The 21,237-nt window shown below is 35.6% G+C and overlaps 3 protein-coding genes across 3 annotated transcripts in view; 1 reads left to right on the top strand and 2 right to left on the bottom strand.

The window, feature by feature from the left end:
- LOC113225918 (probable ATP-dependent RNA helicase kurz) overlaps positions 1 to 10,938 on the bottom strand; it is a 35,716-nt gene extending 24,778 nt beyond the window's left edge. The window contains exons 1-9 of the mRNA XM_026458385.1: positions 10,864 to 10,938; positions 10,299 to 10,481; positions 8,866 to 9,046; positions 8,410 to 8,687; positions 8,127 to 8,355; positions 5,035 to 5,250; positions 2,661 to 2,902; positions 1,955 to 2,101; positions 637 to 786 (exon numbers count right to left, since the gene is read on the bottom strand). Of these exons, the coding sequence (XP_026314170.1) occupies positions 637 to 786; positions 1,955 to 2,101; positions 2,661 to 2,902; positions 5,035 to 5,250; positions 8,127 to 8,355; positions 8,410 to 8,687; positions 8,866 to 9,046; positions 10,299 to 10,481; positions 10,864 to 10,938 (1,701 nt within the window). The remainder of the gene's footprint in view (positions 1 to 636; positions 787 to 1,954; positions 2,102 to 2,660; positions 2,903 to 5,034; positions 5,251 to 8,126; positions 8,356 to 8,409; positions 8,688 to 8,865; positions 9,047 to 10,298; positions 10,482 to 10,863) is intronic.
- A 528-nt stretch (positions 10,939 to 11,466) lies between these two features.
- LOC113226013 lies at positions 11,467 to 13,679 on the top strand. The gene has a single exon (XM_026458519.1). The coding sequence runs from the start codon at positions 11,537 to 11,539 to the stop codon at positions 13,325 to 13,327; it is 1,791 nt and encodes a 596-aa protein (XP_026314304.1). The 5' UTR covers positions 11,467 to 11,536; the 3' UTR covers positions 13,328 to 13,679.
- Positions 13,680 to 16,122: 2,443 nt separating this feature from the next.
- On the bottom strand, positions 16,123 to 18,961 carry LOC113226037 (fatty acid-binding protein 1-like). Its single transcript, XM_026458541.1, has 4 exons — positions 18,870 to 18,961; positions 17,898 to 18,061; positions 17,355 to 17,465; positions 16,123 to 16,312 (listed from the first exon to the last, which is right to left on the bottom strand). Exons 1-4 carry the CDS (start codon positions 18,937 to 18,939, stop codon positions 16,256 to 16,258), a joined length of 402 nt encoding a protein of 133 aa, XP_026314326.1. The 5' UTR covers positions 18,940 to 18,961; the 3' UTR covers positions 16,123 to 16,255.
- Positions 18,962 to 21,237: the final 2,276 nt, after the last annotated feature.

Raw genomic sequence — 21,237 nt, 5'->3', positions numbered from 1 at the left:
AAATTAATTTAAGAAAAAATTGAGATATAAAAATACTTCTTTGGGGTTTTTTAAATGTTTTAAGTTAGATAGCGCTATTTCTATTATACCATTAGATGCGAAATTATTATAGATATGGAATGGTATAAACCTAGAAAGGCGTATATCAGAGATAGCGCCTTTCGGCTTAGCAGTACAGAATAAATCATTTAATTCGACCAACTTGAATCATATCGATACCGGCAATTAACATTGTAACAATAAGCATTCTTCCAAGACAAAAAGTCCTCAGGTAGTACGTGGGATTCGAACTCAAGTCAATCGTCTCCGATGTATTATACCAAGCCTCTAGTCCACGTCATCCATTAGCCATTGCTATCGACACCAGCATGTACGCTACGCCATCTTAAAAACAGCTAAAAAAACTTTTCAGTAGCAGTAATGTCAGCATGCAGTGCTGGTGAAATTACATGGAACTTGTCAACTTATGTCTTAGGGTAACGGGCGCTGTGGCAGTGCCACTCAGATCTTTGCTATTTAAAGCTATAGCGCTGGAACTGCTATGGACAGGACCCGCTCACCATCAGGCGCACGACTAGTTCTTCCCGTCACTTGTGTCATAAAAAAAGGAATAAATTCAGTTAAAACTGTCGGTACCTCATCATCGTCAGATTGTATATCGTCAGGTTCCGAATCCAAGGCAGCGTCTGCCTCGGCGACATTCTTGGTCTTCGATATCTGCTTGGAGTAGTCCACGTCTTTGCGGTACGGGAACGATGATTTTAACTTGCGGACTAGGTACCTCACCTAGGTAATTGAGGAAAATGATTACAGTGGAAACAATATGTGGTAATATTAGAGACTGGTAATCCATGTTATATCTTTAAGTAGCAGTAGACCTCCTTGTGAAAGTGTTCTTCCAGGGAAGTACTGCCGCCTTACCTATTTCTGCCGCCAAGCAGTAATGTCAGCGTTGCTGTGTTCCGACTTTGAAGGGTAAGGGTGCTGGTGAAATTACAGGCACATGGGACTTGTCAACTTATGTCTCAGGGTGACGAGTGTGTGTTGGTGCCCCTCAGATTTTTGCGATTTGAAGCTCTGAGTGGTTGTTACTGTTAGGGACAGGCGTGTAGCTTAACATCATTTCATATTAATTTTTTTTTCATATCTATGATTTGAGCCGTAAAATATTTTTTATAGCTTATGGCTATAACTACTGTTAAATTAAAAAAATACAATATTACACCTACTTTAGGTTTCTGATTAATAATAATTGTTATTATTTTGTGCATGTAAGTAAAAAAAATGAATTTTACTCGTCATGTTTGAACGACCTCGGTGCAAAAACTCAATGTGGGCGCTGGATGAATATGTCTCAGGTTCCATTCCCGGAGGAACCATTTTCAAAAATGAACATTTCGTTTGAGTATTTTAGGTAGCACCCTGGAGTGAATTCCGTTCCTCTTGCACTTATACTGCCCTCGGAACGAAAAAAGACACAACTATGCGGACGAGTCCGCATAGTTATGACTTTTTTGGCAGTATAATAGGTGTGGTTGTGTGCACATTATTTTTATTATTATATCTCTTATATCTATATTTGTGTTCTAAGGTCCCGGATTGGATCTCCGACCGGGTCAATATAGAAACCATAGTCCATGTTAGAAACGAACTTTCTATATTGTCTCGGGTCTGAGTGTTTGTGGTACCGTCGTTGTTCCCGATTTCCATAACACAAGTACTTTAGTTACTTTATTTGGTATCAGTGCAACGTGAGGTTGTCTAATATTTATTTATTTATATTTATATGAACTTTGCAAACGATTAAAACAGAACTTATAAAATTTCTTCGGTCTCTGTCTATCATGAGCGATTATAACTTTTATTAGTTCATAAAAGTGTGTAGGGCAGCAAAAGGAGTTACCTTCTAAATAGACATTAAAAAGCGTGTGATACATTAATTCACTGATCTTACCTCATGCTGACCCGTGACGAAAATGAGAATGCCCCCTTCAGGCAGTCGTGTGTGTATTTTAACCGTCTTCTTGAATGCTTCCTTTAAATAGTTATTGTATGTGTGCTTGTTGAAATGCACTGTCACTGGAAACTGCCTAGAGTCAATCTGTCGAATAAAAAATACATTGCAAAGTATATCATAACAAAAACTTCAAATCTGATTGCATTCATTCAAAGATGTTAAAACAGAACTAATCTAGAATTTTTTCATTACACTTGCTCGTAAATGGTATGATGAGAACTTGACTATAATGCCCCAAATAAAACCCACTGGCCTTTTCTCTTTCCTTTACAGCCATGGCCGGTAAGGAGCTTTTATAAATTTGTAGCACGACATATTTCCTTACACAGGTCATGTTCAAGTTCAAGCCAGGTTACTTAAGTTCAAAATTAAAACATTCGCTTAAAATGTTACCTAAACAAATTTAACTGCAAATCAGCCACATACTACTTAAATACTTATTATTAAGAATTTCATGTTTCTAATAATTAGATTGTTTCTAATAATTATTATTTTCTGTATAAAAATACTAAGTAATTTTTTTTTACAATCCATCATAGCTGTATGCTTTTACAACATTTTAATTCGAGTTGTATCTATAAAAGAATTTATAAAAATAATAATAACGCATACACTCAGAAACCTGAACAACGTAGAAACATACCTTAATGAGAGGCGGAGGTTCCTTGAACAATCTACTGTTTTCTGTAAAATCTTCAACTCGCAATGTTGCAGACATAATAATCAACCTCAGAGGATTCCCTCTCTTCCTCCTCAGAGGGACTATTCTGGACAATAAACCTATTAGAATATCTGTATAGACACTTCGTTCATGCGCTTCATCGATTATCACCACTGAATACTTGCTTAATAGGAAGTCGGATTGAATTTCCTTAAGGAGGACACCTAAAATTAACAGTTGAAATGCATTATTTCAAGAATGACTTTATTAAACCTAACTGAATTATTTAATAAGATTTTTTTGTGAAATTACGTCACTAGTTTTGTTGTGATTCTCCTCTATATTCTCTATCTATCTATATTCATAATCATAACAAAACTGGTGGAGTTATTGCACAAAAAAATCTCAATAAATACATTTGATCGAAAAGCGACTTCTGCGTCAGTTGTGATACCTATAAAGGTTTCAGTTGCGGTGAGAAGGGTATTTAGAAATCTCTCAATAGATGTCACAAACGGCGACAAATGCCGAAATGCCAGTCAGTACAATGATCTATAACAAAAAACACAGGAGAATTTCGACGACTCGGTAACTGGACCCATGACTCAGTGGTTAGAGTAATTCTACGGAGCAGCAAGGTCGTGGGTTCAAGTTTCACCGGGTCGACGAAATTTTTCTGTGTGTTCGATCTTTGTATTCGTAATCATAACCTAACCATCTTATTCATGCCGTATGACGACTAAATTATAATAGTTACGAGTATGGTTACTCTTACTCTTACTTTTAACTTGTCACCATCGAGTATATAACCAGAAATATAGACAAAATAAGGGCCATGTATTCCTGGTAACACATTAGCAATACAGCTCTTATAAATATCAACTCTCGCTTGCACTGAAATATAAACAGGCCAACTATTGACCTGTGTATACGTGTCCGTATATTCCAAAAAATATTCTGTATTTATTGTTATAAAGATAATATCTTTAACAATGCCGTGCTGTTATATTCGGTGGTGTGAGAAAAATAGCCAAAACATCTAATTACAAAACAATCGGAATCACATTTCATCGTATGTAATTAAATATTAAATATGTAATTTTGCAATTTTCGTCCATTAAAGCAAAGCTCAAGTTAACTGGTCGATTTGATGTGAAACAGTCGACGACACCCATTGACGACACCCGTCAATTGTTTCGAACTCGGGCTAGCCAATCGGAGCGCAGTTGTCACAGTCATGGTATGGCAGAATAGTTTTCAAACAAATTATATGACATTTCGTCTCTATTTCTGGAATCTATTTCACAAGAATCGATTTTACAAGTGACAAGAATCGAATATTATATACTCGATTCTTGTCACTTTCAATTGAAATAGCAACACAGAGTATTTCCTGAATTCTGCGCTTCGTTCAATTTCCGGTAAACTCGAATGAGTTTACCGGAAATTGAAGATTTCATTGGTCATTATAATTTCTTCAACAATCAGTATGCTAATGCAACTAAAAGTACACCTTAAAAAATATTTATGATGTCAATAGTAGATGACAATTTATTCATATTTGAAAGAAGGATCAACATTAAGTAACTTAGGCTCAAGTCACATTGGCGCAGTGTCGAAGCGTCGCGCCGCGTCATGTTTTTCGCCTATAGCATGTTCATCTCTATTTTCCCACTAAAAAAGGTACAAATTTGTGTTATGCAAATATGGAATCGACGCTTGGTTACAGTCGAGCGGTTTCGCGCGTCGCCTTACGTTACTTGCGCGCAGTGACGCGTCAGACGCCGACCACACTGTGATCTGGGCGCGAAAATGCGAGTGTTGTCGCCATGCGTTGTAGTTGAAAAACAGGCCGCGACGCGACGCTTCGACTTTGCGCCATTGTGAGTTGAGCCTTATAGGAAATAAAAGTATTTTTCCGGATTGAAATCGCATATATACATGTTTTTCCAAACAAACTAACGTTTCGGCCCCTGTACAGGTCCCATGGTCACGGACCTATAGACAACTACACGAAACCACATAGACAATTACACGAAAACTTACTTAACATCGAGTTCTTAGGTTTTCGCGATTGTTACACATGGTCCATGGGACCTGTAAAGGGCCCGAGACGTTGGTTTGTTGTGTGAAAATGAAAAAATAAATATACACAATTTCAATCCGGAAAAATAGTTTCACCTCCTATGTGTAACTATCGCGAAATTGTCTATGTGTGTGTCCATGGCACCCGCGATACAGGGTTTCTCTAGTGAGGGAGTACGAGTGTGTGCGTAATTAAAATTGGAAGCTTGAACTTTAGAAAAGGGTATTGTATAGGTAAATATTTTTAGATACCGGTTAAAGTATTACTCACCATCAGTCATAAATTTAATCTTCGTATCTTTACTAACATTCCCCTCAAAACGCATCAGATATGACACTTCTTTACTGGTCAATCCTAATTCATAGGCGACTCGTGAAGACATGGCTACAGTAGCTACTCGACGTGGCTCTGTTATTGCTATCATTTTGGTTTCGGCGTATCCAGCTTCGTATAGAAACTGGGGTATTTGAGTTGTTTTTCCACTGCCTGGAAATAATTACAGTGGTATAGTACATTTTTTTACAGTTTACTTGTGCACAGGAAGCGTGGAGACAGTGCACTAAACGAGATACCAATAACTCAATGTTTCAAGACTGGAACTATGGAAATGATAATCGATTAGGTGATTGTATCTCTACCATAAAATTACTGTATAGGCCTCAATTGAATCCACCCTAATAACAATATAATACTTTACAACTATTTGATAGTTGCAAGCGGCTCAAACACTGCAAAGTCATGGTACACACGCTACTAATCTAAGTAGCCAAATGTTTTGCATTATCCAAAAAAATTCAATAAATTATTAGGATTTTTTAAGACGCTGACAAGCGTCGATGACCTTGCGTCGATGACTTTGAGCAATAACGCGCCTACTATAATTTCTCCAATAAGGTGGCGCCATAAGCCCCGATGCGGTAAGAGTGTGGTAGTTGGACCTTCCGCTTGATTTAACATAATATTGATTGCCGCTAACAGATGGCGTTGTACTTAAAATACACACATGCTATCAAACCAAAAAATGTCTCACTACCGCTACACATGTCTCTCAACCCTGACATTGGCAAAATCGTCGCGCAAAACGACGGAGCCATAGACACAAAAGTTGAAGTTGAAGTTGAAGAACTGGACTTGTTATGCAAACAAGAAACAACCCACACCTCGAGTGAAATTGAGTTATGTATTTAGGTAGAACACCAGACGTGTCGTTTACCCGCTCACAAAAGATCCTGGCAACATACCAAGCCAAAACGGAGAAAATAAAAGTCCTTGAGGGTACCAACCCTAAATAAGTAACTTTTTAATAGCTAAAACGAACCTTGCTGCTTCTTATAACTTCACATAATGTTTTTTTTTTAAATATGCTTAACGGATCCATGTCACATGTACTGAAGTACTGTAGATCTTTGACGTTTTCATTACGAAAACTAGAACATGGTTCTCGTTAACTAAATAAAAAGATACATAATGTTTTATATTTATTGCTATATAATATAATAGTTTCCCTATATCGTTCTCACTGCTACAGTACATCGTTTGTCTCAAATAGAGATGCGCCGAGTACAAGTTTTACCGTAACGTAAGTAACCGAGTACCGAATATTACTCGGTTTAACATTTGCCGAGCCGAGCACTCGGCCGAGTTACTCGGTTCATTACAACCGGAACGCGATGATCCTAAAAGCTCCCGTTGCTCTAGAATTAGGCCGATATGTCAAACAAAGTTTATTGTTGCGAGAGCAGAGTCCTTTCCAATGGTGGGCCGAGCGTAAAACAAAATATCCAAAACCGGCACAGTTAGCACGAGTGTTTTTATGTACACCTGCAAGCACTGTGTATAGCGAGCAGTAATTTGCCGAAGCGGGTAATGTGTATGAAGAAAAAAGGAACAGACTATTACCTGAACGCGCAGAAAGCCTTGTAAATATTCCTACATCATAACTTGTCTTTGTTAAATTTTAAATATTAATAATGTAAACTGCCTCTGTGGCCGAACGGTTACCATGCCGGACTGCCACGCGTAGGTCCCAGGTTCGATTCCCGGGTCGGGAGAAATATTTGTATGGCCTACATTTATTTCTCTCGTGAGTTTGGGTGTAATTTGTGGTTGTCTATGTGTGTGTCCATGGCACCCGCGCCACAGGGTTTCCCTAGTGCGGGGCTATGTTGAGTGTGTGCGTTATTATTATTATTTTTAAATTACTAAATTGCTAGAAATGTTACAATTGTCTACAATTTCTAGTACCTAATAAATCTCTTTTGAATATTTTAAATATATTGTTGATTTTACTTTATTATGTCTGTAGCTGTGATGCTTTATTTTAACTGAGTACTCTTCTCATGAACCGAGTTATTCGGCCGAGTACACCGAGTACCGAGTGGCAAACGAGTACTCGGCGCATCTCTAGTCTCAAATAACTTATCTATTTATTTCTTCATACTGTTTTTACAAAAATCTAATTACCTCGAAAGTGACATTTTGTGGGTTGGTTATAGTTTGCATAACTATGTCCAACTACATATCTCGTAAGTATCGTGCTCGACGGTAGACAGCCGATTACAATACAATATAAGTTAATTTGTCAAAACAGAGGTCTGGCAACGTATCCCACGAACGCAAGCTACGCAGCAGAAGTTTTCAACGTTACAATTTTACATTTTTTATAAATAATCAAGGACGCAAACAATAATTTCATTTTTGTTTTGAATACTTTAGTTTTAGGTTCTAATCCAACCAAAAATATATTTTTATTTATTCTCACCTAATGGCTAAATTTGACTTTTTTAAATATTTTGTTTTGATTTTGATTTTGAACGAATTGGTGCATTATATTCACTTATTTTTTTGTGTATGATATTTTTTCACACTGTTAAGTGCCTGTCTATAATTTGCAGGCAAATATTTAGCTCTTACTTTAGTAGGCGAAAGTTACTTTTTACTCCTAAATTTGTTATTTGTCTTTTATTTAAAACAAATAAAGTGTCAGGATCAAGATAAGTACCGTTTAAATAACCACACTAAATTTGGTAGTAAGCTAGTTTGGTTTGCCCGAGAAAAATATGTCAAAAAATAACCACCAGAGCCTCACTGTAATCCAGTTTTTGTATTACCTATAACAATAAGCAATATTCTAGGATTTTCAAGCTACACTTCAAGATACGTGTTACAGGATGTACTATTTTCAAAATTCCACATGCTATGTTATTGCCTAAAACCTTACACAAAAACACCATATTTAAGCAATTTTGAGCACCTCATCGCCTTAAGAACTTATTCTTCAATTGTCTACGCAGATTTTTAATCTCTAAAATCAATAGCGTCATTTCGAACGTTATTGCCTTAATAGGCAATCATAAACTCACCTGTTTCACCAGCCACAATTAAAAATTCATTTTCATTAATCAACTCCATCACTCTTTGTTCTTCGCCCAGAATAGGCAATTTCAATCTTGCTACCTGTATTTTAGGGTCTCTTTTCACTTCAATATGCTTTGTTGGTGCCAATAAAGAATCTTTTGTATCTGTTTTTAATTTAGTTTCTGCATTTTTGTCCATTTTTGTATTTTCTTTTATTAATTTGTTTAAATTGTCCTTTGATAAGGAGCCTTTATCATTTCTAATATTAGCAGGATTATTCATTGAAACATTGTCAGATTTTGTTAAATCTATTTGATCCATAACATTCCTATCTGTTTCTATTTTAGTGTCAACTCCATCTTTTCCATTCTCAATCACTATATCCTCATTTTCAACTTCATTTCCACCATTTTCTACCACTTTGACAACATTCTCTTCTTCGCTGTCAGAATCTATGCTTTCCTCATCCGATGATGACTGATCTAGACCAACAACATTTGGATCATATTTTGCTTTTTTTGACTTCTCCAAATCCATTTTCAAAAGACGAAGACGTTTTTTAGCTCCTAGGAAACCATGTAAAGTTTTTGAATAACATATTTAAATATTTTACTATTATACTTCTAAATTAAATTATTATTTATAACATTTAATTACTGATTTATAGCAAAGGTGACAGAAAAGCACTCTATTTTCCAAATAGTTTAAAACCCATACCATTAAGCATATCATAAAAAATATTACCAGCTATGCTACTAAATTTCTTAGTTTCATTCTTGCCAGCACTCTCCTGTACTGGAGAGTCAAGTCCATAATCAACGAGTTTCCTCAAACCAATAGTCTGCATTGCAGAGATGGTTGTCATTTGTTTCACTTCATCAGGAGTGGCTTGAACTTGTGAAAGGGATTCCAGGAGGGCAGCTCTCTGTAATTATTACATTTTAGATTTATTATTATAATCCCACAACCAATTATATGCAAGACAAAATTTAATAATAATAATATAATAATAATAATAATTTAATAAGGGGTTTTACATGTAAAATCATTTTAAGAAGATTTACAACAATATTGTGAAAAAATAAAAGCAGTTCAATTCACCATACATATTCAAATTTAATTATCAAACATAAAATTATTTCATCAAATATATTTTGTATATTTTTCATATCTGTGGCTTCCCTAAGTCCCTATTATTTTAGGCACTTCTTGTACCAACCCACAGCTATATTTTAGAGGTAAACCACCTTAGTCAGTAAACTATATTTGATGCAATTTATTTTTATTTCTTTATTTATTTGAATTAACTGTTTTCAAATTATAGATATAAATTAGTTGTTGTAAAATATATCCAACACAGAATATATACACACAAATATGCCTATCTCAAGGTCGTTCTTTTAGGAGGTCAATTAAAGGTTTCAGCATATATAATGTGATTTTTTCAATATGGGATTTGTTAATATCGTTACATATAAAAAACAGTATTTAAGTGTATGCGATGGGATGTGAAAAATCATCACCATTGATGATATTTTGCCCATTCTCGTTCCCGTTTCTGTACTATATACTGCGACCTTAACTTTTCTAAGGTAGAGTATCACACTAATTTCAAAGTCACTCACAATGGGATGTAAAACTTTTTTAATTACTAACCAAAAATTATTATTTTCTAAAGTATAATGACGACTATTTATTCTATTACAGTAGACAAAATAAAACTGTTAAGTAAAATGTAATCTCCTATACTCCTTCGAAACGATAAAGGGCACAGTTGTCATATAAATTACGCAAAGTTGTGCCTTTTTCATTATGAGGGCAGTATAGTATACCTGTATCCAGGAGTGTGTATGTCACTCCTAAAGTTCTATACAGCAGTCAGCACAGATTATGAGAAAACATTTTATGATATCAAGTTACGGGAGCAAGAAGCTGTGTGCCTAGTGGTAAGCCACAAATGTGCCTACCAATAACAGCTACAATGCTAATTAAGAGCTTTAATCGCAAAGACCTCAGGTGTACTGTCACTGCACCTATCACCCTGAGACATAAATTTGGCACAAGGTTGATCGCAGGATAAAGAAAGGAAAAAAAAACTGCTTGGCGGAAGAAATAGATACGGTGGCAATACTTTCTTGGACAAACTCTTTCACAAGGCGCTCTAATGCTAAACTTACATTCTCTTTTTTCTTTCGCTTATCAACAATTTTCTCCAACTTTTTTCTCTGTTGTTTGGATAAAATTCTGATTTTCTCATGTTTATCTTTAACAATTTTTGTCTGACGCTTTTTGGTTGGTAACACCAGGAGGTTGCTTGCATCTGACGAGCCATATTCTTTGTTTTGAAATTCTACTTTGATCTGAAATTGAATAGAAAAATAAATTAATACTTTTTTTACAAGCTAATACAACATAGCAGTATATTCATTTTAACGTTGTTGGTATCAAAATTTTGAAAATCTTGATGTAAGATCTGGCAGTATGAAACGCCTTAGCCAGTTCTGATGGACGAAAAATTTTACTAATACTTTAATGGTTACATTATCCTTGCTGTAAAGAAAGATCTTTTTGTTTCGTATTTCATGCTGTTGAAAATAATCAGTAATTAAAAAATTAAAATGATGGTGCCCTCGTCTAAATACGTTTCAGCGAACCATAAGTAAACATACAACATAAAGTAAGGACGTGTGAAACAACTTGAGGTCACTAAACAAAATAAAAGTATTTAATTATTTTAGTTACCTCATTTGTTTGCGTATTGTCGATGTTAGTTTTCACCACTTGTCGCGCCTTAGCATTATACCGTCGCTTCCCCATTACTACAATAGTCCAACTTATACCATTTTCTTATATTATTTGAACAATCTCAACATTCACACAACGTAAAACGTGCTATTCACAAACCACAAACTTCACAAACCACTATTATGACTTTTTTCTTTTTAAATTTATTTACCATTTGCTTAATATTTAATACCACTAGTAACATTAATTTTATAATCAATATAAATTGCAACACTTACAAAGTGATGCGTTTTTCTCGCGTATTATAATCACTTTATAAATTATATAAGCGCAGTAACGCACCATCATCACAGACTAGTTCCAACTCATTTTTTGTTGGAAAATGTGATTATAAATAGAAAACTAAGCGCATTTAGCTGACAATTATAGAATGGCTACATGTAGGTATTTTGGCGTTTCGGTGTTTCAATGTGCGTGTTGTACAATTTTCAGCCAGATTGCGGTCTGATTCGACCTTTAATTAAACAATTTACATCATAAAATGTTGCAAGAAGTAACTAAACTCAATATTACAATCAACAAAAATGAAGAAACTTCAATTGTGTGTCAGAATTCCAACATTGCAGTGCGTACCGATCGCGGTATTCAGATCTTAAAATTGACCCACAACATGTATTGTGTGGATAAGGATATCAACTATTCGGTCAGTTATTTACCTATTCCGAAGCACAGTCCAGCTACAGAATTTTTCTCCAGAGATTTATTTCTTAAACCAATGAAAAATTTAGACTATACAGAAATGATTATGGATTCGGCATTTTGGCCTCATAATCCTCAGCTTTTAAAGGAAATGACAAGCGTTACAATGATTTCGTGGTCCCCAGAAGGAGTAACAAGAAATAACGAACATGTGCTGGCCGTTTTGACCAATATAGGCAATATAGAATTATTTGGTCCACATATAAGCTATTACGAAAGTCTATTCAATTTATCGAAAGCTATTAAAGTTTATGTAAGTAAAGGAATGGAGACTCCGAAGACTATAGAAGCACTAAAAACTGCAGTAAAAGCTATACAAACTATTTCTTTTTGTTGGGGACCTAAACTATTCAACAGTTCTTTTTACTTTGTTACTGCACAGAGAAATGGTAATATTCTAATTTGGCTAATACATTTCAAGCAAGAAGTAAAAGCGGAACTTAGAGGTGTGATTGAAACCGATGAAGAAATACATACAGTAATGTGGTTACACAAATGTGATGATTCCTTTTTGCTGATCTGCTCAAATGTATCTGGACAAATTAATGTATACGATTGCCAGAATGCAGAAAATCTGCTTGTCACTAACACAGCTTGTTTGTGGACTTATAAAGATAGAATGGTAGCAAAACACATAGTACACACTGTCATAGATAACAAAATTGCTTTGGTCTTTAGTAAACATCGCCATTTAATAATATTATTATTAGACAAAAATTACAACATACTTTCTCAAGTTGCAAGAAATGTAAATGATAAGAGAATAACCAATATCAGAAAAGGGAAACATTGTGTCTATCTAAGTACAGTCAATAGCCAGATTTTTAAAATTACATTCAGCATTATGAGTACTGATTTGAACATCAATGTTCATGCCATTGAACTAAACCAATATCGGAATTGCGAATTGTATAGCTTTGATAAGTCAATTAACGAGGCTTGGTGGGTTTTAGGTTTTTTCAACCGACAAGTATCACATAGAAAAGACATTGATAAACTGGACATAATTTTCTTTCATAATACGGAACAAAATGACATAGAATTACTGCTGAACAATCCCACAAATAAATTAACAAATGTCTGGGATCATTTACAAATTTTGAGATGCAAAGTTATTAAACAAAGAATCATGCCGGAAGTAAATTTTGTTGAATTATACAAATCGGGCAATGTAAATGTGTACAAACATAAACTCTATTTACTATTGTTAACACTGTACTTAAATTTGAAAAAATTCTCCAGAAATATCATAAAAGGTTCCTTACCAGAGACCTCAATCGAAGTTATTAAAGAAGAAATTCTATTAGCACATGCAAAAAATGTAATTAATGAATACTATAATAGTTATCAACACAGCAACTGCACGCTGGACCCTTTAAAATTAAAATGGTTTGTTGGTGCTAAGAATTTTATTGAGTATTATTGTACAAAGAATAGAAAGTATGTCAGTGACTTGGTTGACACAAATATATGGAATTTAACTAAAGTGGAAATGCGGTATAAGTGTCAGTGTTGTGATGAATTTATTCAAGGATTATGGTGTTCACATCGGCATCTAAACATGTTCTGTATGATAACATTTACGCCTATAGAAAGCAATGACTACTTGTATTGTTCAAACTGTAATAGTACAGCTAGAATAGAATTGTATGAGAATAATCCAATGTGTGTGTTTTGTGATTTATACTTAGTGAAAAATTAAACTTACATTTATTTTAAAATTCTTTTGCTTCATTTCTCCTATGACTGTGGTTAATAGTGTTTTGGCCCCCCTGCAATAAAATCTCTAGAAACTTTTGATGTTCCAGAACGTCTACCCAATAGAAAGCTCCATGTCTTATAGGTACATGATAAAATTTTGCAACATTTTTAATATAACCATGTAATAAGTCTAAGCGTGAAGCACAGAGAGCAGGTGCGGGTCTGGCCGTGACCGCAATGGGTCTTACCGTGTATTTATATGGAGAAGGACAACACACCAAGCGCGGGCGCGCGACGGGGTTGTCCATATAAATACACGGAATTAGATAATAGTTACTTTATTATTATTTGGGCCACGTTTCTTGAAAAGCAGTGAAATATTATTTAAGAAAATCACAAACAAACGGGTTTTCCGAGATTTAGCTATCAAAGTTGTAATGGTTGGTTACAGTCGAAGGCTCAACTCACACAGGCGCAGAGTCGAAGCGTCGCGTCGCGTCCTGTTCTTCAACCACAACGCATGACGACGCGCGTCGTCAAGCAACGACTCTCGCATTAGCGCGCCCGGATCACAGTGCCATGCCAGTGTGGTCAGCGTCTGACGTGTCATTGTGCGCAAGTAACGCACGGCGACGCGCGAAACCGCTCGACTTTAGCCAAGCGTCGACGCGCGAAGGCGTATCGTCGAGCGTTGACGCGCGATTCCACATTTGCATAACACAAATTTGTATAGGAAATGAAACTATTTTTCCGGATTTAAATCGCGTATATTTCTTTTTTCAATCAAACCGACGTTTCGGGACCTTTACAGGTCCCATGAACACGGTCGACAAAAAATTACTAACTAAAAATACGAATTTGTAACTTAATAATGATGGAAGATGGATATGAGTATGCCATAGACGAAAAACAAGACGCGTCGCGACCGCGACGCTTCGACTCTGCGCCAGTGTGAGTTGAGCCCAAGGTTACAGTACCTAATTTATTATTAATGTGTTTTTTTTATTCCGTTCTAATGGCACTTGTAATTAGACATTTCTAGTTACATTTAAACAGATTTACAGAAATATTCATTTTAATGAATACAACCAATACTAATTATGCTTCCAATTTTTTATAGATCTTGTTTTGCTCCACAAGTCAAGCTACGAGTAGAATCGATCCCATAAAAATTATAAAAAAGCTGACCTCAAAAGTTTGTGGAATTACATCTATTTGCCACCCTTCGAGGTGGAATATTTTCTTTTTATTTTATTATTATTTTCTTTCTAACAAAAAATAATCATCGAAATCGGTTCACAAACATAGGAGTAATCGCGTAACATACACACAAAAAACAATCGAATCAAAAACCTCCCTCCTTTTTTAAGTCGGTTTAAAAGGAAAAAATAAGTGTACGTACTTTAATTCTTATAATTTTAGTATGCTTATAATATAACCTTATTATAATAATCATAAAACAATAATGGAAGGCGATTCTGGAAGCCTTTATCCAGATGTGGCGTGCATACTATACAGATTTAATAAAGATAAAGTTGCCATTAGACAGAGTTATTTGTAAAATAACAACAACATCGCATAACTATATCATAAATTTATGTCATAAATAAACTTTTGTTGCTACTATCTAACACTTTTTAGATCTGTATTTGGTAGTAAGCTATAATAGTAAGTTTAAGGGCTCATATTCAGAGTACAGGCGCGGCGTCGCGGCGGTGGGGATTGCGGGCGCGCGGGTCTTGGCGTCTTCCCTTTCACAATGCCAAACCACCACGCACGCAAGCACGCACGCTCGCACGCACACACACACTCTCAAGCAATTGCACTTCTTTTGTACTGCATAATTTTGGCATAATTATTTTAGAAACTCAGTCTCTATTTTAAATTTTGTATGATCAACATTCATTATTATGCCTATACTTAAATGTATAATGTTATTGATTTTTCCTGAGGTAGAGACCTGGCGACCTGAAATACAGGATCAACCTAGTTCAGGCACCAGTCTCTGCAAATATTGTGCTCTATTACATTTAACAATTAATGTATGCGTACACTTTGCAGAGAAAATAAAGATTATTATTATTATTAAAAAAACAGACGCTAAACCAAGCACTGTAAAAGGTACAAGCCGAGTCAAGAGATCTACAAGACCGCGCGCGCGCACCCGCGCCCGCACCCGCCTCGGCGTGGTCACTGTGAATGAATGCAAGGAGCGTCTACGTACATTTGATTTACACGCACTGTGTATGATATATATATGTGAATGATAAATAATGCTATTTACGTTGGGTCGACTTTTCATTTCATACTACGTTCACAAAACCTTTCGTATTCCCGCACATATACTAGCCTATTAGAATAGAGAAACATGCATTACAAAAATTCCCGCATTAGTGCGCCCGGCTCACAGCGTGGTCGGCATTTAACGCTTCACTGCGCCCAAGTAACGCGCAACCAAGCGTCGACGCGCGTCGTGACGCGACTCCATATTTGCATAACACAAATTTGTACCTTAACAATGGGAAAATAGAGATGAATATGCTATAGGCGAAAAACATGACGCGTCCCGATGCTTCGACTCTGCGCCCGTGTGAGTTGAGTTAGGCTCAAAGGCCTACCTACGTGTGCAAGGTGCAAGCGTCTTCCCCACAGCAAAACGCTTCAGCGTTTTGATGATATTTACGCTAAAGCGCTTTCTTTTGTTACCGCACAGAGTTATCACCGTTTATAACGATCTATTTCAATATTTATTCTTTTTGTACGATAGTAAAATGTGATGAATTATTAAAAGTCATAGAAGAAAAGTTGTTGTTTGTGATGTTAGTAATACAGTGCTGTGAAGTTCTTAATATTTTACAAATGACCCTGTAGATTACCTAATGCCTTACAATAAATTACACTTAAAAAATAATTTTGATTTCTCATATATTTATGAGGCCACGTAGTATCTATACGCCGCACCGTCCCAAAAGTTCGCTGTGATAGTCTGAAACAATACAAAAATTTAAAGTTCGTCATACTTAGAATAGTCGTTCTTAACTTGTTATCTCCCATCACCAGAGTAAATTACTTCCTTAAGACCATACAACTGACGATATCAATCAACAAATCAAGTTAAACAAATAGGCGTCACGTGACATGTCACGAGTTCAATTCCCAAAATATATATTCGTAATAAGTTTTTGTTAAATGGAAAGTTAAATCCAAACGTGAAGAATTTACTGCAGTGTTGATACAACCACCGGCCTTTTTTCTAAATGAGACTATCAGTGCAAAAGTGGTGTAATCCACATACTACTTTATTTCTAAAATATTACGATACATGATACTAATAAAGTATGTACATAATTATTATTTATTATATATATTTGGATGATATTTTCATGTATTAAAAGGAAAATTATTATGTATTTCACATTTATAAGTCCCACCGCTGATATAGGAACTTTCCTCTCAGGCGAGGCGGGTTCAGGCAATAGTCCGCAACGCTGCATGACCCAATACTGGTTGGGGACTTCACGCATTTTCCGAGGGTTGTGAACGGCCTCTGTGACCGAATGGTTACCGTGCTGGTCTGCCATGCAGAGGTTCCGGGTTCGATTCTCAGGCCGGGAGAAATATTTGTATGGTCTATATTCATTTCCTTCGTGAGTTTGGGTGTAATTTGTGGTTGTCTATGTGTGTGTCTATGGCACCCGTAATACAGGGTTGCCCTAGTGTGGGACTGTGAGTGTATGCGTTATATTATTATTATTCTTCGATATGAAGGTCTCGTCACGATGTTTTCCTTCGTCGAAAAGATCAAGGTAAATTTAATACCTATTAAATTTCGCTCAGAAATTCCGAGAAATCCACAGGTACACAGCCTCTTCTTGAGAGGCGATAGTAGGTTAAACCAACGGCTTTCATCATATATGAAATTATATATGATTACTATACCAAAATGAATATGCGATCTTCTTGGTGTTACACGGCTTTTGCGCTGGAATCAAACCAAGATATCTACGTTGAATCAAGTAGATACGTACCTCTTTTAGCGTGTTTTCGGTAAATTCTTTCTTAAAAGTGAAAGTCCTCTTTTTGTTGAAATCCTGCACTTGTATTAATGTATCGCCTGATACGGTTATTCTTGTTTTCACCTGAAATAAATAAATTGGAATATATAATTATTAATTAATAACAACATATAATATTGAATTTCATGATGTTGCAGTAGCATGATGTTCATATTTTTTTTTGTGAAATGATTCCATATTAATACGTACATCGCATACAAAGAAAAATTCCTGCGATCTGACACGACTAGGACCTGCGTCTACTTATATGCCAATCTAGATCTACCTGAGCTGTAACTCTAATAGCTGTAGGTCGAATTAGCAAGCCGTACTTACGAATTTCTCAATTCATCTGTTACAAAACTTTGTTTTTTTTTTGCCGATGAAAAATCTATCCAACCTGTCAGATCGAAGGAATTTTTTTTTTGTGTTCGATCTTTGTATTAATATTTATAATAATTTAATACATTTTTTAAATAATAAATCTTGGATTATGTACTGTACTCGTATACTTACAAGGAGTCCTCGAATATCCTCATCGAATGCAACTCCAGACTTGAATGTCACATTTCTTGTAGATTCCGTAGTTATGACGCTCAACGTGTACGTGTCTCCGTTCTTTACTAGCTTCTGACTAGGTTTTGCTCTTAGGAGAATCTCGGCTTTGTCTTCCGGTACTCCTGAAAGAATACCCACATAAATGTAATCAGCTTCAATTGAGCTTCAGTATAGAAAATGGCGTCCCTTATTCCAGCGTGACCACTATCGAATTGTACTAAGAATCTTGCGACTAGAACCGACTAATTCACGACTTTTTTTGGGGGTTCTCGAGATTGAGGAATAAGCTTATTCCAGAGTGAACAGTAAGACACGCTTATAACCATTACCGTCTTTGACTACCCGTGTGGCCGAACGGTTACCATGCCAGACTGCCACTCAGAGGTCCCAGATTCGATTCCCGGGCCGAGAGAAATATTTGTATGGCCTACATTTATTTCTCTCGTGAGTTTGGGTGTAATTTGTGGTTTGTATATGTGTGTGTCCATGGCACCCGCGACACTGGTTGTCTCTAGTGCGGGGCTATGTTGAGTATGAGTGTGAGTGTGTGTCTTTACCTATGGTGCAGGATCTAGGGAGCGCCCAAAGCCGCTCACGGTGCAAGGCATAAGGAAGTAGAGGGGCTATTGTTTTCCAACATCAATTGTAATTGCACCATTTGCATCCGAATTTCCGATCACTGGGGAAAGTACTACAGTAAGTATTATATTTTGATCGCATGCCTACTAGAGGGCGCCAGGACATTGATTGCACCCGGGCGATACATGGTCTAGCGTTGGCGCTACTTTGGGCGGCACGCGTCTCAAAGTTTGTTGCTATAGAAAATTGCTCACGTCTTCATATACTAAGTACATTTTGTTATGCGTCACGTTAATATATTATACTCCTGAGTTGCGGGGGACAATTATACTTAATGGCAAATTTACTTACCTAAAGATTTAATAAATCCATCATAGTTCTCGTGTTTTTCGAATTTAAAAACTTTACCTAAGTATGCCATTTTACTACGTCTATAAACAGTCGGAGAAACACTTGTCAAATTATACACAAAAGCCACTCGTAAATTAAATCACATATTGCAGTGGTTTTCCTTATCACTTTTATCAAAACCACAGCGTATGCGTCATTAGTTCCTTACTAGATAAATCGTAACAATGCAGTGTTATTTATCTTTATCACACGATAATGAAACTTGATACCCACTTAATGTTTTCGTCTCCTAGGTAATTTAGTTATAAAATAACTGATTCATTCTTTAGTTAACAGGTCGTGAAACCTGTAGATGATGTGGCCTAAGACAAGTACTTAATTAAAGAAACGAACTGAAAATACAAACGCCTTTTAAAACGCTACGAGCAATAACCTTTAAAATGCTAATTTATATACAAAGTTGTAGTTGTTGTAGGTGCCTCCGTAAGTGTAAAGAAAATAATGTAACGAAGTTCTAAGCCAACGCCGACGCAATTAATATTCTGGCGCCTTCTAGTAGGCACGCGATCAAAATGGAATACTTACAGTTATATTTTCCACAGTGACAATGAAATGAAATGGTGCAATTTGTTCAATAAAAAATTCGCACCCCTCATGGAAGAATGGTATCAGCGGAGTTACGTCAAAAATGTTTATTGCTCCATTAGATACAGAAAAATAAAACCCACATCCTCTCCAATTCTTGTAACTCTATCGACTAATATTGTAGATAGAGTTCCAAGAATCACAGAGGGTGTGGGTTTTATTTTTCTGTATCTAATGGAGCAATAAACGATTTTTGGATTTTTGACTTAACTCCACTTATGCCATTCTTCCATGAGGGGTGCGAATTGTCTCTTGCCTTTACGCTTTGAAAAATACGTTGTTCTTTTTGTTGACACGTGGATAAAATGGCATTATTTGTTTGAACTAATAATGAAATACTTATTAAAAAAGTATAAAAAGATTCATTTCATTTATAGAAGAGCACAATGGTTATGGGCAGAAAATGAGTGCTTAGGTTAGTATAAATCATCTCCTACAGTTACGTGGTGATCATTTTGTAGCACAGAAATTTCGAGTGCGCGCCATATTGGAAGAAAAGCAAGCTCTGCACGTTTTAGATAAAAATCATGCACAAATTAAAGCAGATACCGATTTAATCAAATGCAACGCAATTGCAAAGACCACGATCATGCAATGTATTACTGACAAACATTTGCACCATATATACAAGACTAATTAGAATTTTTTAATATAAGGTATAATAAATTATAAGAAAAATTGGATAGTATCTTCCAGGGGAAAAGTGTTTTTACCAAACACTGTCAGAACAAAATTGTTAGCATTAAAACTTTTAAACAACCAAAAACTGGAAGACCATTTTCAAGTCTTTGACCAGATAATACGAGAACTCGAGAGTTTACACTCAAAAATATCCGAAGAAGATAAAATAAGCCATTTATTGCTGTTTCTAAATGAAGAATATGAATATGTAATTACAGCAATTGAGACATTAAATACCAATATAAACTTGGAATTTTTCAAAGCAAGATTGTTGGATGAGGAACTAAACATTAAAAATAAAACGAGTACAGAAATGTCTTTTAAAGCTAACTCACATTCAAACAATTACAGTTACAATAACTATAGAACAAATAACCACTACCATAGGCGTGCAAGAGGATATCGTGGCCGAAGGGGGAATCGTCTCCAACATGGAGGTAGTCAGCCAGATCACTCAGCATTTAGTTTTATAGCTTTGAGTGCAATTCAGGCTCATACTGATTATAAACATTATTTTATATTGGTTTCTGGCGCTACTTACAATATGGTTAATTCTAAATTTGAAAGCGAACAAAGGTGACAGTTCTCCCTCATATAATTAAAATTCACATAGCTAATGGTGAAGTTTTATCTGCAAACAAGAAAGCTTTATTAAAAGGAATGTCAAACGGACATGAAATGGATATCGAACGATTCATCATTCATCGATCATTTTATTAAATATTTGATTAAAAATAATGTAATAACTGTTACTTATGTTAATAGCGGCGCTCAGCGCCTCTAAATAGATCTTTTCGTGCAATAAGTATTTTATTATTAGTTTAAACAAATAACGCCATTTTATCCACGTGTCAACAAAAAGAAAAACGCGTAAAGGCAGAGACAATTTTATATTCAACACTCCGCCTCGCTTTGATATTACATAACATTACAAAACATTAACAATCAATACAGATTAATTTTTAACAAGTTACGAAAATTTGTAAATTTATCAATAAGTAAAGATTTTGTTAACATGTCTGCTAAATTGTCGTTCCTATTA

Source organism: Hyposmocoma kahamanoa, unplaced genomic scaffold, assembly GCF_003589595.1.
Source record: "Hyposmocoma kahamanoa isolate Upper Pololo Valley unplaced genomic scaffold, ASM358959v1 180, whole genome shotgun sequence".
Lineage (NCBI taxonomy): Eukaryota > Metazoa > Arthropoda > Insecta > Lepidoptera > Cosmopterigidae > Hyposmocoma > Hyposmocoma kahamanoa.
The sequence above is the reverse complement of the archived record's forward strand: the minus strand, read 5'-3'. Positions and strand labels throughout refer to the sequence as shown.